At 36.3% G+C, this 22,067-nt stretch overlaps 1 protein-coding gene across 1 annotated transcript in view; it reads left to right on the plus strand.

Moving 5' to 3' along the window:
- The first annotated feature begins 357 nt into the window (after positions 1-357).
- Positions 358-22,067, plus strand: part of ARHGAP31 (Rho GTPase activating protein 31) — a 164,955-nt gene continuing 143,245 nt past the window's right edge. Inside the window, exon 1 of the mRNA XM_074301307.1 lies at positions 358-1,195. Within this exon, the coding sequence (XP_074157408.1) occupies positions 1,096-1,195 (100 nt within the window). The 5' untranslated portion in view covers positions 358-1,095. The remainder of the gene's footprint in view (positions 1,196-22,067) is intronic.

Here is a 22,067-nt window from a genome sequence, read left to right on the forward strand (position 1 = left end):
GATATTAGTTCAAAAATTCAAGAGAACTTTTTTTGGAAGTCCTATCAAACAGCCCCTGCTCCTAAAGTAAACGCCCTCCTCCTTCTCGACTCTTCAAAGAGAAGCCTGTGGGACAGGAAACCTGTGGACTGAGTTGCAGCAGGCCCATTAGAAGAGCAGCGATTTCCTTTCAAGCTGCCCAGTTATCTATAGACTCAAGTCTCCGAAGAGCCCGTCTTCTCCCCCACCCCTTTTACTCCTCAACCCACCCACCTACTTCCTCCTACTCTACACACATAAGCCGACGGCTGCCAAAAATTTCCACCCTCCGCGCCCACCCCCACCTCCCCACCTCCCCACCTCCCCAGCTAACTTCCTTCCAGCATTTCCTGAGCTGGATGATCCTAGGATTTGTAAGACAGGAAAAAAAGGAAAGAGTGAGGGCGGTCGAGAGAGACAGGATGCTTGTTTTTCATTTGACCAAAGCGGTCTGAAAGCAAGATACCGGGGCCTAAGAAAGCAAGCTCCCTGTGGACTCTGCCCAAGCTAAACTCCCTCTTCACTCGTTTGCTAGTTTGTTAGCCCTTTATACCCCTCCGTTATATTCTCCTCCTTCTCTGAACATATTTAGTCGGGAAGGCGGTGAGGGAGGGGATGAGGGAAGGAGACCGCTCCCCTTCCCACTAAAGCAGAGGAAAAACACCAGAAGACCCAGCAGGAGGCTGTGAAAGTCCCTGGGACTCCAGCAAGGAAGTGACACTCCCAACATAACATCTACTTCAGCTGCCAAGTCCGAAGCGGGGCCCTCCTCCACCCACTGCTTTCCTTTGATGAGAACTCTTTGGATTTCAGGCTATGCTCTCTCCACTGCCTCCTCCGGAGCCCGGCTGCGTCCTTCCCCTCCCCCACCCTAAGAGGGGCTGAGTTGAGCCGCCTCGGGTCCGCTTTCATGTGGATGTCTCTGATCCGGAGCCCTTCTCTCCTCCACACTCGATGTGACCCTCCCGAGCCGTGCTCCAGGCACTGATCCGAGGAGGAGAATCCATCTTCAGCCCGGTGCCAAGCGGAGGGGGAGGGAGGGACCAGGAGGAGGGTGAGCCTCTTTGGGACTAACTCATGAAGAACAAGGGTGCAAAACAGAAGTTGAAACGAAAGGGTGCTACCGGTGCATTTGGCTGTGACCTGACTGAATATCTGGAGACCTCGGGCCAGGATGGTAACGTATTGATCATTGCTAGTTTCTTTGTATTTTCCTGGGGGTGCTGGGTTTTTTTTTTCCCCCCTGGGGTAGAGTGGGTGGGAGAAACCGACCCTGCCGGGATGAGCTGGATTTAGATCTCTCTGTGAATTTTGTTTTAAGCGCAATTACTTGCGCCCCGTGGGCTCTCAAGGGGAACCGCTATGTTAACTGTCACTCGGCTCTGCCCAGTCGGAAGGGGCTGACCGCTGAAGCTGCCCGATCCTTACAGAGGGCTCTTGGTGCTTGGGTGCTGCCCAGCTGATCCGCCAGCTCTCCTCTAGGATGCCAGGGGAGAAAGGACTCCCTTGTCCCGTCCCCAGGCTGGGGATGCAGGCAGACAGCGGGAAGAGGGACAGTACGGGCTGGCTGAGTGAAGGCTTTATTGCCTTCCGAGTATAAACCTGGAATGGTTTGGGTATCCTTACCTCATTTCAATTTCCGTAGAGTTCCCATCTCCCCTTTTAAACGTGTACTGGAAGGGAGTGGGGGGATCCTCACTGGGGGAGTGGTTGTGCTAACATTTTCTGCATTTCTGAACTGATGCCAGATTTATACTACCTCGCCGCTTCCCATCCCCACTCCCCCCACCCCCACCCCATACCTCCTCCTGGGTTTTCAGATTAGCATATGGTGTGTCAGACAAGGGGAGTGTTGTAAAAAGGTCAAAGGGCTTTGGCTTGAAAATAGTTTGGGATGTGTAAAAGAAACAGAGAACATTTATGTTTTCAAGGTTGGAGAGAAAGAAAAGGGGGCCTAGAGAGGTAGGAACAATTTAAAGATTCATTGCCAAAAAGAAAAAAAGCGCTAAAAAATACAATAACAGTTATGTAGTATTTCAGGTTAGAAGGTAAATTATGGGAAAAGTTAGAAAATTAAGTGTTAGGGATCCACTTGTAAGATTTTCTGTTTCCAACATACCCACACCCACCCGTCTCAATTGGGCCTTTTACTTTTGGAACAACTTGTTCTGCATGTACATTCAAAATTACAGCAAAAAGGGAAGTTTGAATGGGATTTCACAATGTATCATCAATACCATGGGCAATGTTATTGAAATATTATAAGTAGTTTAAAACACTTGAAGATGTTCCCTACCTTATGTCCAGTATTCAGTGTCTCCTATAATATCGCAAATCTTCTGCTTTAACCTCCTTTTAAAAAGTTTCAGTAGCAAAACACCTAGCTATTTGCAACTTTGTAATGTGTAACAAAATTTTTTGCTTCATAAAAACATAATGTAATAATAATATAGCACTTTAAGGCTTGCAAACTACTTTACAATATCCCATTTAAATTATGCTACAATTACTCTTCCCCCTTTTATAGATGAGAACACTGACGCTGAATTAGCTTAAGAAACTTGCCATATGCCATATGATAAGTTTCAGGAGTAGGATTTGAACTCAGGTCTTCCCTAACTTTAACTCTTTTAGTCTATCTGCTGTTCTGTGATTTCACTTCCCAAAGGGACTTCTATTACTTAAAATAATAGATTATTAAACAGAACTTACTGGGGAACAAAAGATTACATCAAGAGTCATCAAAAAGTTCTTGACAAAATTGGGAAGTGGTTTGTACCCTGAATCAATATTTATTCAATTCTCATAATACTTCCATCACCCCTATTTGAGTCAAAAAATGTGTGGATAAATTCTCCTTTGGGCATGAGAGAGCATTTTTTAAAGTATTTTATTTCCTCCCCAATTACAGTAAAAACAAATTTTAACATTCTTTTAATAAGATTTTTTTTTTTGACTTCTGTATTTTCTCCTTCCTTCTTCTCCCCTCTCCCTGAGTGCAAGCAGGGAATGAGAGAGCTTTAACTCTGTATAGGTCTTTATTAGGTTTAAGTCAACAAGCATGTTTTAAGTGCCTATTATGTGCCAGGTATTGCCACACTTTGACACCTTTTCTTCCCTCCTCCCATTTTCTCAAGTGCATTCAGGTTCAAGTCCATATGTAAAAAGAACATCTTTGATGAACCACTTTTAGGCTGATTCCCTATGGTGGCTTCTGGTTTGTTTGTTTTTATTTGCTTCTTTCTAGTAAAGGGAGCTGAGAATTACTGGGATTGGGATGGGTTGAGGGTGTCTACTTGCAAGCTCTACTCTAAAGAACATAGAAATTTAGAATTGGAAGAGATTAAACTGTATGATCTTAAAGTCAAGTCACTTAACCTAATGACAAGGTTAGAACAAAATATTCTCTTCCAGCTTAAAAATCCTAGTATTTCTATTCTAAACTATCAATCAAGTATTTATTAAACATTTATTATGATCCAATCATTGTGCTAGGTTAAAGAGATACAATGACTCCACTGAAATGTAATGTAGGCTCTCAAACTTACATATGCATCTATGGACATATAAAAAAACGTTAGGAAGGAAATGTCTTCTTTTTGTAGGAGAGTGTATCTGCAAATGAGGGAATCACAAAAGGTTTCATGCAGAAAATAGTACTTGAGATGAGTCTTGCAGAAACCTCAACATTTCACCAGGAGAGTGCATTTCAGGGTTGGGAGATAGCCAATGCAAAGGCATAGATGAGAAAAGGAATTTGTATGTGGGGAAAAGGTAAACAGACCAAGTAAACAGAATCATAAAGTTTGTGAAAAGAGTATTACTTATACATTGAAAGATAAATTGGAACCAGGTTGTGAAGGACTTTAAATTTTTATTTGTATCTTCAATGTTTAACAAGATAATTTACTTATAATTAGAGTTTAGGAAATTTTTTTTATTCATTTACTTAAATTACAGAATAAGGAGTTTATATTTGATCCTGTGGTAATAGAGAACCACTGGTGTTATAGTAGGGAAATAACAGGATCAGACTCATGTTTTCAGACTATTGTGGGGTGAGGTGGGATGAGAGTAGAAGTGGTAGAGAGTATGGATTGTCAGGAATATTTGGTAAGAGTTCAGGTGAAATGTGGGGTCTGAATTAAGGTGGTAGCTGTGTTGGGGGAGAGAAGGGGACATAGTAGAAATGTTCTCTAGGTAGAAACAAGGTTCATTAGATATGAGAGATCATGTAGAATGAGGATGATGAGAAAAATAAAGGAGAAGGCTGACACAGAGCCTAAATGACTAAGAATGATAGTCTAATCATTGACAGTAAGAGAAAAATTCAGAAGGATGGATTTTAGAAAATAATGAGTTTGGTTTTGATATGTTAAATTTGAAGTGCTTACCAACATACTGTTCAAAATGTCTATGATGATGATGAAGCACTGGAGCTTAGGAGAGATGCATAGATCTGGGAGTCATCTGCAGAAAGGTGATAATTTAACCCTTGGAAGATAAGATATCACCTAGAGTGTAGAGAGAGAAGAGGGGGCTCCCGGAATGAGTCCTGGAGTACACCTACAGTTTTAGATGCATAGTTGTTTTGTATGTAGTCTCCCTCATTAGAATGTGAACTTTTCGGGATCAAAGACTTTTTTGGGGGGAGAGAGCATGATGTTTACTTTTCTTTATTTTCTAAGCATGTCTAATACATAAGTTATCTTGTCTAAAAGGAAAATTGCATATGGTGGAAATATAGAGCATCAGAAAAAAGCTGAATTCCTGACTGTCACTTTCTTGGTCTGTGATCTTCCACAAATCATTATATTACCCTGTATTTCGCAGCTGCAAAATGGCGAAAATAGAATTTTGGAACTTATGTCACATTTTCCAAATAAGGATCTTGAGTAAATGAAATCAGGAGAATAAAGTGATTTTCCTAAAATCATTTGGGAGCAAGTTAGTATCAGAGTTGGGATATGAAACTAATTCTCTAGATTATTAGACACCCTTCCCATAGATTAACATGGATTTTATATGTAACTAGCATGCTTTCTTTCAGGAATGTTAAATCATCATATTTGACTCTCTTATGTAAATTCCTTGTAGCCATAAAATACTACACAAATAGTAACTGTTATTAGTCAAAAAAAAAAAAAAAAAAAAAAAAAGCAAATGTGGTAGAGTGAATGGAAAGTTGATCTTAAATCAAGGAAGATTATGTTTAAGTGAGAAGCAGCAGAGTGTAGTGGATAGAAAGCTAATGTCAAAGGCAGGAACACCCAGGTTCAGTCCCAGCTCTGACACATATTGTCTGTGGGATTCTGGAAGAATTACGCTGTCTCAATTCTAAGCAACTCTCTTAAGACAATAAGTTGCAAAACAGGTACCCATCTGTTTGGTAGGGGGAGTTGCAGCACTCAGTAATTCCCCATTCAGGGAAATCACAAGTATATTTTCTACCTTGAGCCACTCAATTCATCGCAAGCTTCCTGGGCAACTAACTCTCTAAGCCTTTAAAGTCCAGAACAATTGTTCAACTGCATTGATGTAAGAAAAATCCTACACCAATGAAATCACACATGTAATAGAAAAAAAAAATTAAAATTGAAGTCTTATTCTAATGATTCAGTATGGTACAGAGATGATATGGTTTCTTAAGCCATGTTGGTTGACCAGTTCTGGAAGCTGAAAAGACTTGAAATGCAGATCAATTTGGAAAAGGACATCACTGACCTTTGGAATTTACAAGTAAATTAGCTGATTCGGCTGTAACACTCATAAACCACCAATCAGTTCCTAGAGAAGTTAGTAACCTGGGAAGTAGAAAGAATATCCATACTTGATGAAAGCACAGATGTTTCTAAGAAATGAAGTAGATGGAGTCAAAGAGGGCTTAAGTAACAAGATCACACAGCTGATTGACAGAGCAAGAACTAGAACCCAAATCAAATTCACTTCTCCCTCAGTATTTGCCAAATTAGCATCATATTTTTAAAAGTTATTAACAGATAACCAATAGCAGAATGTTGAAATGGTCAAAGGATTCATGACAACAGTGAAAATTGAATATACACATGAACCAGAGTTTAGTATTGTAATTTAAGGAAAATGTATGCCAAAGCTACCCATTTAATGATTAGCATAGTCATTTCTTTCAGCATGCTAGTTACACGTAACATTTATAGAAATCACTGTAACTTTGTAAGGATTCTGGACTTGGTGGTCTTGGAGGCAATGTGAATGATGAATACAGAGAAGACAGACCTCCAAGAGGTGGAATATAAAACGAACTGGATTCAAATTCTGACCCCACTGCAAACTAGTTGTGTGTCCTTGGAACAAATAAGACATCATTATCTTTCTGGGCCTCAGTTTCCTCATCTATAAAATAAGAAGGTTGAACTTGGGAATATAAGATCCTTTCCAGCTCCAAATTTATGATCTTATAATTTCAGGCAAGGAAGAGAAATATAAAAAGATGAGGATCACCAACTCTCTAGAAAAGTAGATGGCTCCAGCCCCATTATCTATGGATAATGTTCTCTTTTATTACCTCTCTTAATTTCTGATTCAAGCCCTCTCTTATGTATGAGTCACAATATAAGGTGCTGAAGTTAAAAAAGACAAAAAGGAAACAAATTTGCCATACTCTTTTCACAAATTGTTGAGGCCCTAGATATTCATCATTTTGTGGCCAACTTTCTGGGGATGTGCCCCTCCAATCCCCTATTCATCCAACATTTATTTTCAAAATACTTATTCTGTATCTCTCTCTCTGTGCCTCTCTCCCCCCCCCCCATCCCTCCTTTTGGCTCTGGCAAATCAAAAACAATAAAGGAAATAGTTCCTGCCCTCAAAGGGGTTTATTCTTTTCTTGAATTGCTGCTACCCAAAATATTCAATTATTTGGTGGCCAATCTTTGGGAACATGTAAAGTTTATGCTGACATAATACTAGGGTCACTGCTTATCATCCAGAGTGGCTTTAGGACTTTAGAGGAGGAAAAGACAAATTAATTTTTTTTAAATAATAACTTTTTATTTTCTAAATATAGCAAAAATAGTTTTAAATATTTACCCATGCAAAACCTTGTGTTCCAAATTTTTCTCCCTCTCTTCCCCCGGCCTCTGCCCCTAGACAACAAATAATTCAATATAGATTATAAACAAATGCAATTCTTTTATACCTATTTCTACATTTATTAGGCCGCACAAGAAAAATCAAATCAAAAAGGGGAAAAAAAAAAGCAAACCCACAAGGAAAAAAGGTGAAAATACTATGTTGTGATTCACATTCAGTCCCCACAGTCCTCCTTCTGGATGCAGATGTCTCTTGCTATCAAAATCTATTGGAATTGGCCTAAATCATCTAGGACCAGTGATTGATATAATATCTGTCTTTGATAGGACTGAAGGGAATAAGGAAAGAAAACTGGAAAGATGAGAAGAGGATGAGAGATCATTGGGGAAGAGGAAGATTTACTAAGTGTTTTAAGTACCTATTATATTCTAGGTATTGACATTCTTAATAACTTAAACTTAATAACTTAATAAAAATTCCCTTTTATTTAATTTTTAAAGGGAAAAAAAACTCCAAATAAACAAACCCAGTACTTGCCCTTAGTTTATCTGCAGCTGGATTTTGAGGTTGTGGGTGGGCCCTTCTCAGTCTTCAGACATAATTGTATTTAAGCATAATTCCAAGTGGCATATTTCTTCATCTCTGTCCCTTTAACCCCTTCTTCCCTGTCAATATACTCAAAGCAACAAGACTTTGACAGCCAGGCTGGGTACTATCATATTGAATCCTAGATTTAGAGCTAAAAGGGCTCTATGCAATCTAAACCCTTCATCTCCCAGAAGAGCAAACTGAGGCACAGGGACATTAGAGTGGCTTTCTTAGAGTCAGAATTTGAATCCAAATATTATTGCCTTTAAATGCAATGCCCAAACCATAATGACATACTACCTCTTTTCTTGGGAAGGATGGGGAGAATCAAATAGGGCTCTTTTATTTGCTGCTCCTTAATGACAATGACATAAGTAGTCAATAGGCCTTCCCATTTCTGGAAAAGAAGATGAAAAATCATCCCTTCTTCAACTGATGAATAAAGTGGATAAGGCCCTAGCAAAAGATTCATTGCAGGCAAATTTGTGCATTCTGGACATCATGAACCTCATCACAACCATGGAGGTGGGTGGTTTTGATTCTTTTCATGTGGCCATGGACTATGGACTTGTCCCACATTAACCAACTCATGAAAATTTGCTGCACAAAATGATGTGGATGTTTGAGGGGAAGTACTTGGGTTAGTGATTCACTAACTGTCCCTTACCTCTTCCTCTTGAGTCATTTATTCTAAGTCTTCCTCTGGGGTTTAGATAGACTAGATTGTCTGGCATCACGTGACTGACAGAAGCTTACTGAGAAACCTTTTAAGAAATCCATCCTGGCTACTCATCCCCTTTTAGCCTGGGATGGGGAATCTCTGACCTCTCCTAATAGGCCTGCTTTATTTCACTGAGCCCCTGACAAGGAACTTATGAGATCAAATTGCTTTGGTACACTCCTATAGACTCCAGATAACCAATTCCTCTCATGGTAGGCAGTTATCATCATTCTGTTCAGAGACTAGCCTCAGATGGTTTCATTAAGAAGTAGAAACAGTAATTAACCCTGTTATTGCTGGAGATATTTTTTTAAGAGCTAGAAGTCCCTATACATTTTATTTTCTTCTAGAATATAATTACACCATAAATCTGAATTTAACTTTGAAAAAAAGCTTAGAACAGCAACCCAAAAATGTTCATTCAAAAGGTAGCTTTCCAGAGCTATGAAAATCAGACATCCCCTGTTTTTTAAAAGAATCAAGATAAGGAGACAGAACAGTTTTTAATTTCAAAGAGATCCTGTGGCCCAGCTGATAAATTGACTAACACCTCTCAGTTTCTAAAGCAAATGTCTAAAACCTAACTCATTCCTTTATACACTTGGAAAGCATTCAGAATTCCTTGGTGAAATAGACCTTCATTTGTCAAATAGATATTCATAAACTTTGAAGGAGTTTATAAAGTTGAAATGGAAATTCTCAAATTCTATGTTTAATTTTAGTTGAAGAGAGTTTTTTGGGTTTTTTTTTTTTTTTTAATACCAAAATGTAGTGGGAAGGTGGAGAAGGGGAAGAACTATCAGAAACTAATTTTTTTTTTAAAAATCAAAATTCAGATTTAATATTTAAGGAAATAGGATGAAAGCTATTAGTATTTGTTTTATTTTTTAAGTCAAGGGACACTATCTTATATTTTTGTTTATCTCAGTATTTGGTACATACAGTGTTTTACATATTGTTGCTACTCAGTAGCTATTTGTTGACTAGATGAATGAATGACCAGTTGTTTTCCAAAGCAGAAAGAGTAATTCTAAATTCCTGAAAAGCCTCAGAGGGTGATAACAGTAAATAATTTACTTGAATCACAGCTCCAAATGAACAGAATATAAGGAAGAAATTCACCATTTGACAACCCAGGCACTTCATCTACTGTCTCTTGTCTTTCCAGTTTCTTTTCCTTTCCTTCTATCCTTTATATATCCTTATATTTAATTTAAATAAAAATAAAGATATTTTATATTTTTATGTTTTACTTGTTTTTAAATACTCTTATTTTTTATTCCTTTTATTCCTTTTTTTCCTCTATTATTTCCATTCTTGCCTTCCTTAACTGGAAACAGTATAGTAGTAAAATTTATTTTACTGTATTTCTGGTTAGAGGAGTTCAATTTTTTTTTTCAGTATTGCCCAAACACAAAACAGCAAATAGGGTATATCACTAAGGAAAAGTAAACAGTCAAAAAGTACAAATGCTAGAGTTCAGTTTTTTCTACTATTAAATGTGCAGAGTTAGTCTAGTCAGTTTGTCTCCAGTAATTTATTCAGTGTCAGGCACTGGGCTTAGCATTGGGAAATGCAAAGAAAGGCAAAAACAGTCCTTGGCCTCAGAAAGCTAACCATCTAGGGGATGGAAAACAATGCATATGGGTACATAAATAATAGATGAAAAGCAGAGGGCTCTAGCTATCTGAGGAGGAGGAAGGAGGAATGGGAAAGGCTCTCTACAGGAAATGACAGTTGAGCTGTCTTGAAGGAAGTCAAGGATTCTAAAAATCAGAGGTGAGAAGCAGGAATGTTGAAATCATTACTTTAGTTCATTATGGAAAAACACATCATTGAGGATCAGTTAGGTGCTCTCTTTCCTCTCTCTCTCTTTCTCTTTCTTTTATTAAAGCTTTTTATTTACAAGACATATGTATGGGTATTTTTTTCAACAATGACCCTTGCAAAACTTTGTTCCAAATTTTTCCCTATTTCCCCCATCCTCTCCCCTAGATGGTAGGTAGTCCAATATATAGTTAAATATGTTAAAATATATGTTAAATCCAGTATATGTATACATATTTATACAGTTATCTTGCTCAAGAAAAATCGGATCTAGGAAGAAAAAAAAAAACCTGAGAAGGAAAACAAAAATGCAAACAAACATTAATAGAAAGAATGAAAATGATATATTGTGATTCACACTCAGTTCCCACAGGCCTCTCTCTGGGTGTAGCTAGCTTTCTTCATCACTGAACAATTGGAAGAGGTTTGAATCATCTCTTTGTTGAAGAGAGCCACTTCCGTCAGAATTGATCATCATGGAGTCTTGTTCTGTATAATGATCTCCTGGTTCTGCTTGTTTCACTTAGCATCAGTTCATGTAAGTCTCTCCAGGCCTCTTTGAAATCTGTTACAGAACAACAATATTCCATAATATTCATATACCACAATTTATTCAGCTATTCTCCAATTGATGGGCATCCACTCAGTTTCCAGTTTCTGGCCACTACAAAGAGGACTGCCACAAACATTTTTGCACATACAGGTCCCTTTCCCTTCTTTAAGATCTCTTTGGGAGATAAGCCCAGTAGTAGCACTGCTGGACCAAAGGGTATGCACAGTTTGATAATGTTTGAGCATAGTTCCAGATTACTCTCCAGAATGGTTGGATTCATTCACAATTCCACCAATGATGCATCAGTATCCCAGTTTTCCCACATCCCCTCCAACATTCATCATTATCTGTTCCAGTTATCTTAGCCAATCTGACAGGTATGTAGTGGTATCTCAGAGTTGTCTTAATTTGCATTTCTCTGATCAATAGTGATTTGGAACACCTTTTCATATAACTAGAAATAGTTTCAATTTCTTCATCTGAAAATTGTCTATTCATGTTCTTTGAGTTCATCATTCTCTTAAGAAAGGAACATAATTCATCAGTGAAGTTGGAATCTCCATGAAGAAGTGTGAACAATCTTGGGGTTTTATAAGTGAGAAATCTGGATGATTTGATAAAGACTGTAAAGATTTAAGGATTGTGAAAAAGATTCAGGGGCAGATAACAATGGTCTAAAGGGTTGGGACAATCTTGAAGGATAAAAAGCTGATTTTGTGTGTGAAGACTTGGGACTTTTCTGGCCCCTCCTCATTTTGTCAATTGATATTGGGTTGGTTCTGTCTCTTGAGGCAGTATCTTCCACATCAATCCCTTTCATTCTGCTCCTAATGCTATACAAATGTAATATCTGAATCTATAGCACATTTTCTCTCTCATCTCTATGTCTTTGCATAGATTCTTCCAGGGGAAGACACTCCATTCTCATCCCTGTGACTTGGAATCCCTATTGTTCTTGGAAATTTCTCTTAAATGCTACCTTTCTTGTCATCTCCCTGCTCCCCAGGTTTCTAGTGCTTCCCTCTTATTCTGAGTTGGGCTTGTGTTTACTTTGTACATTGCTTATCGTAGTTGTATACATGTTATTTCCCTCAGGCACTGCCCACTCCTTATGGCCCTATGTCTTATGTGTATTTAATCCATACATCTGTCTGAATGGATGTCCATCAATTGGAGAATGGTTGGGTAAACTACGGTATATGAATGTTATGGAATATTATTGTTCTATAAGAAATGACCAACAGGAGAAATACAGAGAGGCTTGGAGAGACTTACATCAACTGATCCTGAGTGAAACAAGCAGAACCAGAAGATCATTATACACTTCAACAATGATACTGTACGAGGATGTATGCTGATGGAAGTGGATTTCTTCAACATAGAGAAGAGCTAATCCAATTCCAATTGATTAATGATGGACAGAATCAGCTATATCCAGAAAAGGAACACTGGGAAATGAGTGTAAACTGTTATTTTTACCTTCTGAATCCAATTCTTCCTGTGCAACAAAAAAATTCGGTTCTACACACATATATTGTATCTAGAATATACTGTAATATATTTAACATATATAAGACTGCTTGCCATCTGGGGGAGGGGGTTGGGGGAGGAAGGGAAAAAATCTGAATAGAAGTAAGTGCAAGGGATAATGTTGTAAAAAATTACCCATGCATATGTACTGTCAAAAAAATGTTATAATTATAAAATAAAATAAAAATTAAAAAAAAAAAAAATCCATACATCTGTCCATATACCCAACTATACATACATATATACATACTCCAGTTTTATTCTCTCTTTACAAGACTTGGAGGCCAGACTATATATCTAACTGGCTTTTGAATCCAACACATGAATAATGGAATATGTTGCATGTATTAGGTACTTAATAATAAATATTGATTGATTGAATGCATGTATAAATGAATGAATCAATCATTGAATCATTAAAGAAGCAAAAGGGGCCAGGCTCTGAGTTCCAAAAGCCTAGGCTAGGGGAGAAAATCATTAATGTTCATAAACAAATCATTACAGTGAAAAATTACCCAAGGAAAACCTTGATGGGCCTGGAGAATCTTCTCTATAAGCTCTCTTTCATCATAAAGGGCACCCCTGGAGCTATGCTGGTTAGGCAAATCTTGACTGTAGTTTCTCCAAGTCTTCAAGTCTGAGCATATAGAGCAAGTTATGTTTTAAAATTTTTATTTTCTTTGAAGAAACTTTGCTTTACATGAGCCAATATGGTATTTCTTCCCAAAACACTACATTTGCTTTTCATCTATGTTCTTTCAGCTCCACCCTACTTACCAATCTATTCCTTCATACTCGCAAAAACAAAAGCTCCTTTCCAATCAAAGCTTCCCTTACCTCACCCTATCCTTTAGGTACAGTGTTTTATAGTCTAGCACTTTAGAGAAATATGACTTCAGGGAATTTGGGAAGACTCCCTTATCCAAAGCAAAAATTTCCTCCTGTTGATATCTTATATTCCATAAATTCAGCACTAAAAACTTTTATTTCTCTGTAAAAAAAAAAGGTTTATTTTTTAATTTTTTTTTTTTTTTTTTTTTTTTTTTTTTTGCTGAGGCAGTTGGGGTTAAGTGACTTGTCCAGGGTCACATGGATAGGAAATGTTAAGTGTCTGAGGGTAGATTTCAACTCAGGTCCTCCTGACTTCAGGGCTGGTGCTCTATTCACTGTATCACCATGTTCTAATGCTCTCATTGGGTGCAGAATCTCAGAGGACTCAGAATTCACTGATTTTCACCTTTTCTGAACTCAGAACTCCATTATTTATGGTCCATCCCACAAAATTTAATATTGTCTTGTAGTTCAATTCTGGATTCATCTGAGAGTTTTATCCTCCCAGTTTAATTATCCACTTTTTACAGGAAGCTATCATATTTTATTCATTATTTCCCATAACTCCCTAGTATGATGTTGGGCCCATAGTAAATAATATCTGCTCATTGATTAATCCCTGTTTGCTGCTCCAGACAATTAACAGGTTTTTAAGACATCTGCAGTCATTTCATACAAAGCCTAGAATGGTCTTGAAGGACTCATTTTTGGAAACTTTCATTCTGAGTCTGGAGAAATTACAATACTCTAGATACATTTAAGGTCACCAAAGGGATTTATGTCTACTCTAGGACAAAAATAGAAACCTGATTCAGAGTTTAGTTGTGAAACTCTCTAAGTCATTGAATATTTGATTAGATCTGTTGAGCCAGAGTTCAACAATTCAAAAAATATTTGCTAGCTATTATAAGCAAGGCACTTTGTTATTGTTGGTGATTCCTATCCATTTTGCTATTCCAATGAAAACCATAGGTCCAGGTACCTATAATGGGGCTTTCTTTTGGTTGTTAAATTGTTTCGGTTGTATCCTATTCGTGACCCCATTTGGAATTTTCTTTTTTTTTTTAATTAATTTTATAATTATAACATTTTTTTGACAGTACATATGTATAGGTAATTTTTTTTTTTTTTTTTACAACATTATCCCTTGTACTCCCTTCTGTTCTGAGTTTTTCCCCTCCTTCCCTCCACCCCCTCCCCTGGATGGCGGGCATTCCCATACATATTAAATATCTTATAGTATATCCTAGGTACAATATATATGTGCAGAATGGAATTTTTTTTGTTGTTGTTGTTGCAAAGGAAGGATTGTATTTGGAAGGTAAAAATAATCTGGGAAGAAAAACAAAACAAAACAAAAAATGATAACAGTTTATACTCATTTCCCAGTGTTCTTTTTCTGGGTGTAGCTGATTCTGTCCATCATTGATCAATTGGAATTGGATTAGCTCTTCTCTATGTTGAAGATATCCACTTCCATCAGAATACATCCTCATAAAGTATCATTGTTGAAGTGTATAATGATCTCCTAGTTCTGCTCGTTTCATTCAGCATCAGTTGATATATGTCTCTCCAAGCCTCTCTGTATTCTTCCTGTTGGTCATTTCTTACAGAACAATAATATTCCATAACATTCATATGCCATAATTTACCCAACCATTCTCCAATTGATGGACATACATTCATTTTCCAGTTTTTAGCCACTACAAAAAGAGCTGCCACAAACATTTTGGCACATACAGGTCCCTTTCCCTTCTTTAGTATTTCCTTGGGATATAAGCCCAGTAGAAGCACTGCTGGGTCAAAGGGTATGCACATTTTGATAACTTTTTGGGCATAGTTCCAAATTGTTCTCCAGAATGGTTGGATTCTTTCACAACTCCACCAACAATGCATCAGTGTCCCAGTTTTCCCACAGCCCCCTCCAACATTCATCGTTATTTGTTCCTGTCATCTTAGCCAATCTGACAGGTGTGTGGTGGTATTTCAGAGTTGTTTTAATTTGCATTTCTCTGATCAATAGTGATTTGGAACACTCTTTCATATGAGTGGAAATAGTTTTAATTTCATCATCTGAAAATTGTCTGTTCATATCCTTTGACCATTTATCAATTGGAGAATGGTTTGATTTCTTATAAATTAAAGTCAATTCTCTGTATATTTTGGAGATGAGGCCTTTATCAGAACCTTTAACTGTAAAAATGTTTTCCCAGTTTGTTACTTCCCTTCTAATCTTGTTTGCATTAGTTTTATTTGTGCAAAAACTTTTTAATTTGATGTAATCAAAAATTTCTATTTTGTGATCAATAATGATCTCTAGTTCTCCTTTGGACACAAATTCCTTCCTCCTCCACAAGTCTGAGAGGTAAACTATCCTATGTTCCTCTAATTTATTTATGATCTCATTCTTTATGCCTAAATCTTGGACCCATTTTGATCTTATCTTAGTATGTGATGTTAAATGTGGGTCTGCCATACAAACTTCCAGTTTTCCCAGCAGTTTTTGTCAAATAATGAATTCTTATCCCCAAAATTGGGATCTTTGGGTTTGTCAAACACTAGATTGCTATTTTTATTCACTATCTTGCCCTGTGAACCTAACCTATGCCACTGATCTACTAGTCTATTTCTTAGCCAATACCAAATGGTTTTGGTGACTATTGCTTTATAATATAGCTTTAAATCAGGTACAGCTAGACCACCTTCATTTAATTTTTTTTTTCATTATTTCCCTTGAAATTCTCGACCTTTTGTTGTTCCATATGAATTTTGTTGTTATTTTTTCTATGTCATTAAAATAGTTTCTTGGGAGTCTGATTGGTATAGCACTAAATAAATAGATTAGTTTAGGGAGATTTGTCATCTTAATTATATTTGCTCTGCCTATCCAAGAGCACTGAATGTCTTTCCAATTATTTAAATCTGACTTTATTTTTGTGGCAAGTATTTCGTAATTTTGCTCATATAATTCCTGACTTTCCTTTGGTAGATATATTCCCAAATATTTTATACTATCAATAGTTATTTTGAATGGAATTTCTCTTTGTATCTCTTGCTCTTGGACATTTGGGATTTTCTTGACCAAGATGATTGAGTGGTTTGCCGTTTCCATTTCCAGCTCATTTTACAAATGAGGAAACTGAGTCAAACAGGGTTAAGTAACTTGCCTAGCATCACAAAGCTAGATTTCAACTCAGGTCCTTTTGATTCTAGGGGCAGAGCTCTACTACAATCCATCAAGCTGCTCTAAGGGTACTTTCTTAGATGGTGATATATACAGAGCAGGAAAAAAAAAAAAAAAAAAAAAAAAAAAAAGCTAATCCTTCAACAACCATGCAAAATAGTTCCAGCTCGTAAGGGTTTTATGACATTGAAGTTTCTCCCTAGTTTGAACCAAAGTCTTGATCTGTACTAGGAAAAACAGAATTCTTGGAGTTGGGGGCACGATATCATTTGCTCTAATGTGGCTGACATATACCAGGTCATTTATGCTACTCTCAGGCACTGATGATTGCATCTGAATGATTTTAATTGAACTATTCCATTGTTCCTTTGCTAAGTGATGGATTGTGACAACAATCTATCCGCCTACTTCAGATTTGAAATTGATAGTGTTTATCCTTGGTAGATGAGGATTCTAAACAGCACACTTTGCTAATAGATACAGCAAAGATGAACAATTTTAGGAAGCGGAGACCCTGGCTCAGCAAATGGACAAACAGGAAAGAATCAGGTGTAAATAGAGAAGGAAATAGAAAAAATAACAGTCCTCTTAAAATGACAGTTATATTTGTTTTCAGTAGCAACAGACTCCATTATATAATTTAAAGTGGTGATTAAGACTTAGAGATAGTTAGATTTTCATATGGAATTTTAGCAAATATCCATGGTTTTTTTCCCCTCCTCTCTTTTCCTGAATCTTTCCCTGTTTTTAATCAGAGACATTTTTTAAAAAATGCTTTGAACCTAGGTGGAATTTTCACATGGGAAACAGCTGAAGGAAAGAACAGCAGGACCTTCACTCTAAATGGGAAATACTTTTTAAAAAATCAATAAAATTATAATATTAAAAACATCTGACTGTGAGGTTGAATCAGGTACAGGAAGAATAAGCAACAGATTCCCTAACTCAGTCATGAGGTTCAGCCAGAAGCATAAGAGGGCCAGATTTGGAGGGGAGGAGAGACCATCCCTGATATTATCTGTGTGCTAATGGGCAAGTCACTGTTTGTCTGAGGCTCAGTTTCTCCATTTGTAAAAATAAGAATAAGAATACTGTAGTAGTCACTTTTCAGAGTTGTGAGGAGGATCACATGAGAGAATGTATGTAAAACTCCTTGTGAACTTGATACTGCTCTACCAATGTCAGTTGTAATTGTGAACTAGGAATAAGATTGGAGATAGGAACCTGGCAACCCAGAAGCATAGTTCTACATTATCAGTGTCATTGTAAAATAGATTCTACATCTAGAATAAACTCTGAGATTTTTCAGTTTTTACTCATTTATAGATGAAGAACCTGAGATCTGTCAAGGTAACATATCTTGTCCAAGGTCACATGGCTAATGAAACAGACAGAATTTAAATACAATTCCTGGTCCAGAATCCAAGGCTTGTTATAGCTTATCACACTGAAGTATTCTGATTTCAATTTGACTCATCAAAGAATTGACATTCCCCAAGGGAAGTTTATCCTTGAAGTAATAATATTTACGATATAATGCTATAATATTTATACAGTTAATTTTATACTGTGCATTTCATTATGTTCCCATAACAATATTATTTTATTTATATATATATGTGTGTGTATATATATATATATATATATATATATATAATTATTACAGATAATGTAATGATTATTGATATATGGCTTTAAGGTTTGTTAAGAAATCTTTGTGCAGATCTTGAGACTCTACTAAGATTATTTGAATATTTTCTATGTTATTCTGGTCCCTAAACACTCTTCTGAGGTAGATACTTTATTACCATTGACCATATGGGGAAACTGAGGTAAACAGAGATTAAATGACTTGCTATGGGATCACACAGGTCTTCTGACTCCCAAATCCAGTGTTTTTTCTGATGCCTCTAGTAAAGAATGAAGGTCAATTCAAATGACATCAGTTTTCTTTCTTTCTTTTTTTTTTAATAATAGTTTTTTATTTTCAAAACACATGCAAAGATAGTTTTCAATGTTCAACCTTGTGAAATCTTGTGTTCCAAATTTTTCTCCCTTTGCTCCATCCCCTCCCCTAGACAGCAAGTAATTAAATATGTTAAGCATGTACAATTCTTCACTACATAATTCCACTTTATCATGCTGCATAAGAAAAATCAGATAAAAGGGGGGAAAATAATAAAACAATGCAAATAAACAGCAACAACAAAAAAAGGTGAAAATATTATCTTATGACCCATATTCAGTCTCCACAGTCCTCTTTCTGGATTCAGATGACTCTCTTCATCACAAGTCTACTGGAATGGGCTTGAATCACCTCATTGTTAAAAAGAGCCAAGTTCATCAAAATTGATCACATAATCTTCTTGTTGCTATGTACAATGTTCTCCTGATTCTACTCATTTCATTTAGCATCAGTTGTAAGTCTCTTCAGGTCTCTCTGAAATCATCCTGCTGATTGATCTTATAGAACAATAATATTCCATAACATTCATGTACCATAACTTAGTATTCAGCCATCTCTGAGTTGATGGGCATTGACTCAGTTTCTAGTTCCTAGCGACTACAAAAAAGAGCTGCTACAAATATTTTTGCAATATATGTATACATATTTATACAATTATCTTGCCATACAAGAAAAATCAAATCAAACCAGAAAAAAATGAGAGAGAAAATAAAATGCAAGCAAACAAAAATGCTATGTTGTGATTCACACTCAGTTCCCACAATCCTTTCTCTGGGTTTAGATGGCTGTCTTCATTACTGTACAACTAGAACTCGACAAATTTAAATTTTACTTTAGATATTTATTAGCTTTGAGAAATTATTCCCTCATCACTTCATGCCTCTATTATTGCAATAGCCTGCAGATGGGTCTGCCTACTTCAAGTATGTCCTCATTCCAATCCATTCTCCATTGAGTCACTAAAGTGATCCCATACACACACACACACACACACACACACACACACACACACACACACACACACACTTTTTTTCTTTATTAACTATTCCTCTCTTTACCTCACCTTCCAGCTTTTGATCTATTCTGATATTTTAAATAAAGTATCTATATTTTTACAGAGTCCATTCATAAGTCCTTTATCCCAAGTCTCAGTGGGTCTAATTGTCTTTTCTCTCAATATTTTATAAAATTTGCGTTTCTCTTCTTATTAGTATTTTGGAACAATTTTTCAATGGATGTTAGTAGTTTTTAATCGTTTGAAAACTGTTCATATTCTTTAACCATTTTTTTCCTTTTTTTTTTTTTTATTGTAGCCTTTTATTTACAAGATATATGCATGGGTAATTTTTCACCATTGACAATTGCAAAACCTTTTGTTCCAACCTTTCCCCTCCCTCCTCCCACCCCCTCCCCCAGAGGCTAGGTAGACCAATAAATGTTAAATATGCTGAAGTATATGTTAAATACAATTCCTGCACACATGTCCATACAGTTGTTTTGCTGCGCAAGAAGAATCGGACTTTGAAATAATGTACAATTAATCTGTGAAGGAAATAAAAAATGCAGGTGGAAAAAAATAGAGGGATTGGTTATGATTCAGAAATTTTTCAGAGTTTTACCAGAGATATTTGATGTAGAGAGTTTTTCCCCTCAAACACAATTATTTTTCTTTCTCATTCTATTTGTTTTGATTTTATTCATAGAAGATCTTTTTAATTTTGTAAGATATTAATTATTTTTCTTTTTATAGCCATCTTTATACCTTGCTTGGTTAAGGGATACAAGTTTTATAGATGGCATCTTGCTTGGATTTTGCTTCCTATGCACCTCTACTCTACCCTAACTACCTATTGTAGCTACTTCCCACATTGTCTAAAAACAGTATTTTCTAACTTTTTTCCATTTCCAAACCCAGCAGTCATCATTCCTATATTTTAACTCATAATCCAGAAATCTAAATCTTATTTCCAGATAGCTTCTTCTTAACTGACTGTTATTTCCCAAATGTGCCATGTGTTTCTCAAAATGTGTTTCTCACTGGCAATAATGACCTCCTTAATCACATGGTTATTATTTAGACATTTTCAGTTTCATCCAACTCTTCATTTGGGGTTTTCTTGGCAAAGACACAGGAGTAAGTTTGCCATTTCCTTCTCCAGCTTATTTTTACAAATGAGGAAACTGAGGTGTAGTTAAGTGACTTGTCTGGGGATGGATTTCAATTCAAAGATGAGTCTTCCTGGCTCCAGGTCCTATTGTGGCAAAATACTTCTCTTCCCTCTCCCTTCTCCCTAAAAGTAAAATGTGATTTTGATTTGTAAATAATCTTCAGAACAAGGACTGAGGTTTGGGTGATGAAATGTCCATGTGGGATCTTGAAAAAAATTTTTTAAATGTGAAGGGAAATTCTTGTTAGCATCCCTGGACCAGATGCATATATTTTGTGAATCCTAGAATCCTAGAGTTTGGGTTTTAGAGATCATTATGTCCAAGTCTCATCCCAATAGATTAATTCCTTTACAACATCCTCACTAAAGGTGTTATTTAGGCAGTGCTTTAACCTCTCCAGTGATAAATTCCAGCTGGTGGAGGAAACTGGTGACTTGGGAGGAAGTACAAAAAGATTAAACATACTTTTTAGGGTAAAGAAGAGGTACAAAAGAAGAGAATGAGAAGAATGAAAGAAGAAGCAGAATAATTGGTCAAAGGCACATAGGCAGTGGAGAGAGCCCGTCAGAAAACAATGGAAAACATATCTAAGGTGGCTAAATAAAAATAGTTACCCAGATGGGATGATCATATATGATTTATGAGAATAGATTGCTAGAAAAGGTCAAAGAGCAGAGTAGAAAAAAACTTTCTTGGGAGAAATTGGAAAGACATTAGCTAAGTTAGTGAAGGAGGTGGTAATTTTTAATATAATTTTTCCCAAGGATTCAGTAGGAGTATTTGGCATAGAAACCAGCAGTATTTTACTTTTTTCCAGAAACCAAAAGAGGGCTAAAGGCTAAAGCCAAAAATAAAAGGTTAAGATAGAATGAACTAAACAAAACCATTACTCTTAAGAGTTACTGCCCAGAGAAAGAGATTCTTGAATAAAAACTAAAATGTGATGTTTTGCATTTTCTAAAATACTTTCTTTTTTTTTCTTTTTTTTTAAGCATTAAATGCAGTTTAATCCATAATATTAAATTTTTCTTTATCATATTCTTTTTTAAAATTTTTATAATTATAAATTTTTTGACAGTATATATGCATGAGTAATTTTTTTTTTATAACATTATCCTTTGTATTCATTTTTCCAATTTTTCCCCTCCTTCCCTCTACTCCCTCCCCTAGATGACAGGCAATCCCATACATTTTACATGTATTACATACAATATATGTATGTAAATCCAATTTTCTTGTTGCACGTTAAGTATTAGATTCCGAAGGTATAAGTAACCTGGGTAAATAGACAGTAGTGCTAACAGTTTACATTCACTTCCCAGTGTTCCTTCTCTGGGTGTAGTTGTTTCTGTCCATCATTGATCAGCTGGAAGTGAGTTGGATCTTCTTTATGTTGAAGATTTCCACTTCCATCAGAATACATCTTCATACAACATTGTTGTTGAAGTGTATAGTGATCTTCTGGTTCTGCTCGTTTCACTCAGCATCAGTTGATGTAAGTCTCTCCAAGCCTCTCTGTATTTCTCCTGTTGGTCATTTCTTACAGAATAATAATATTCCATAACCTTCATATACCATAATTTACCCAGCCATTCTCCAATTGATGGAC

This window comes from Sminthopsis crassicaudata, chromosome 3, assembly GCF_048593235.1.
Source record: "Sminthopsis crassicaudata isolate SCR6 chromosome 3, ASM4859323v1, whole genome shotgun sequence".
Taxonomy (NCBI): Eukaryota; Metazoa; Chordata; class Mammalia; order Dasyuromorphia; family Dasyuridae; genus Sminthopsis; species Sminthopsis crassicaudata.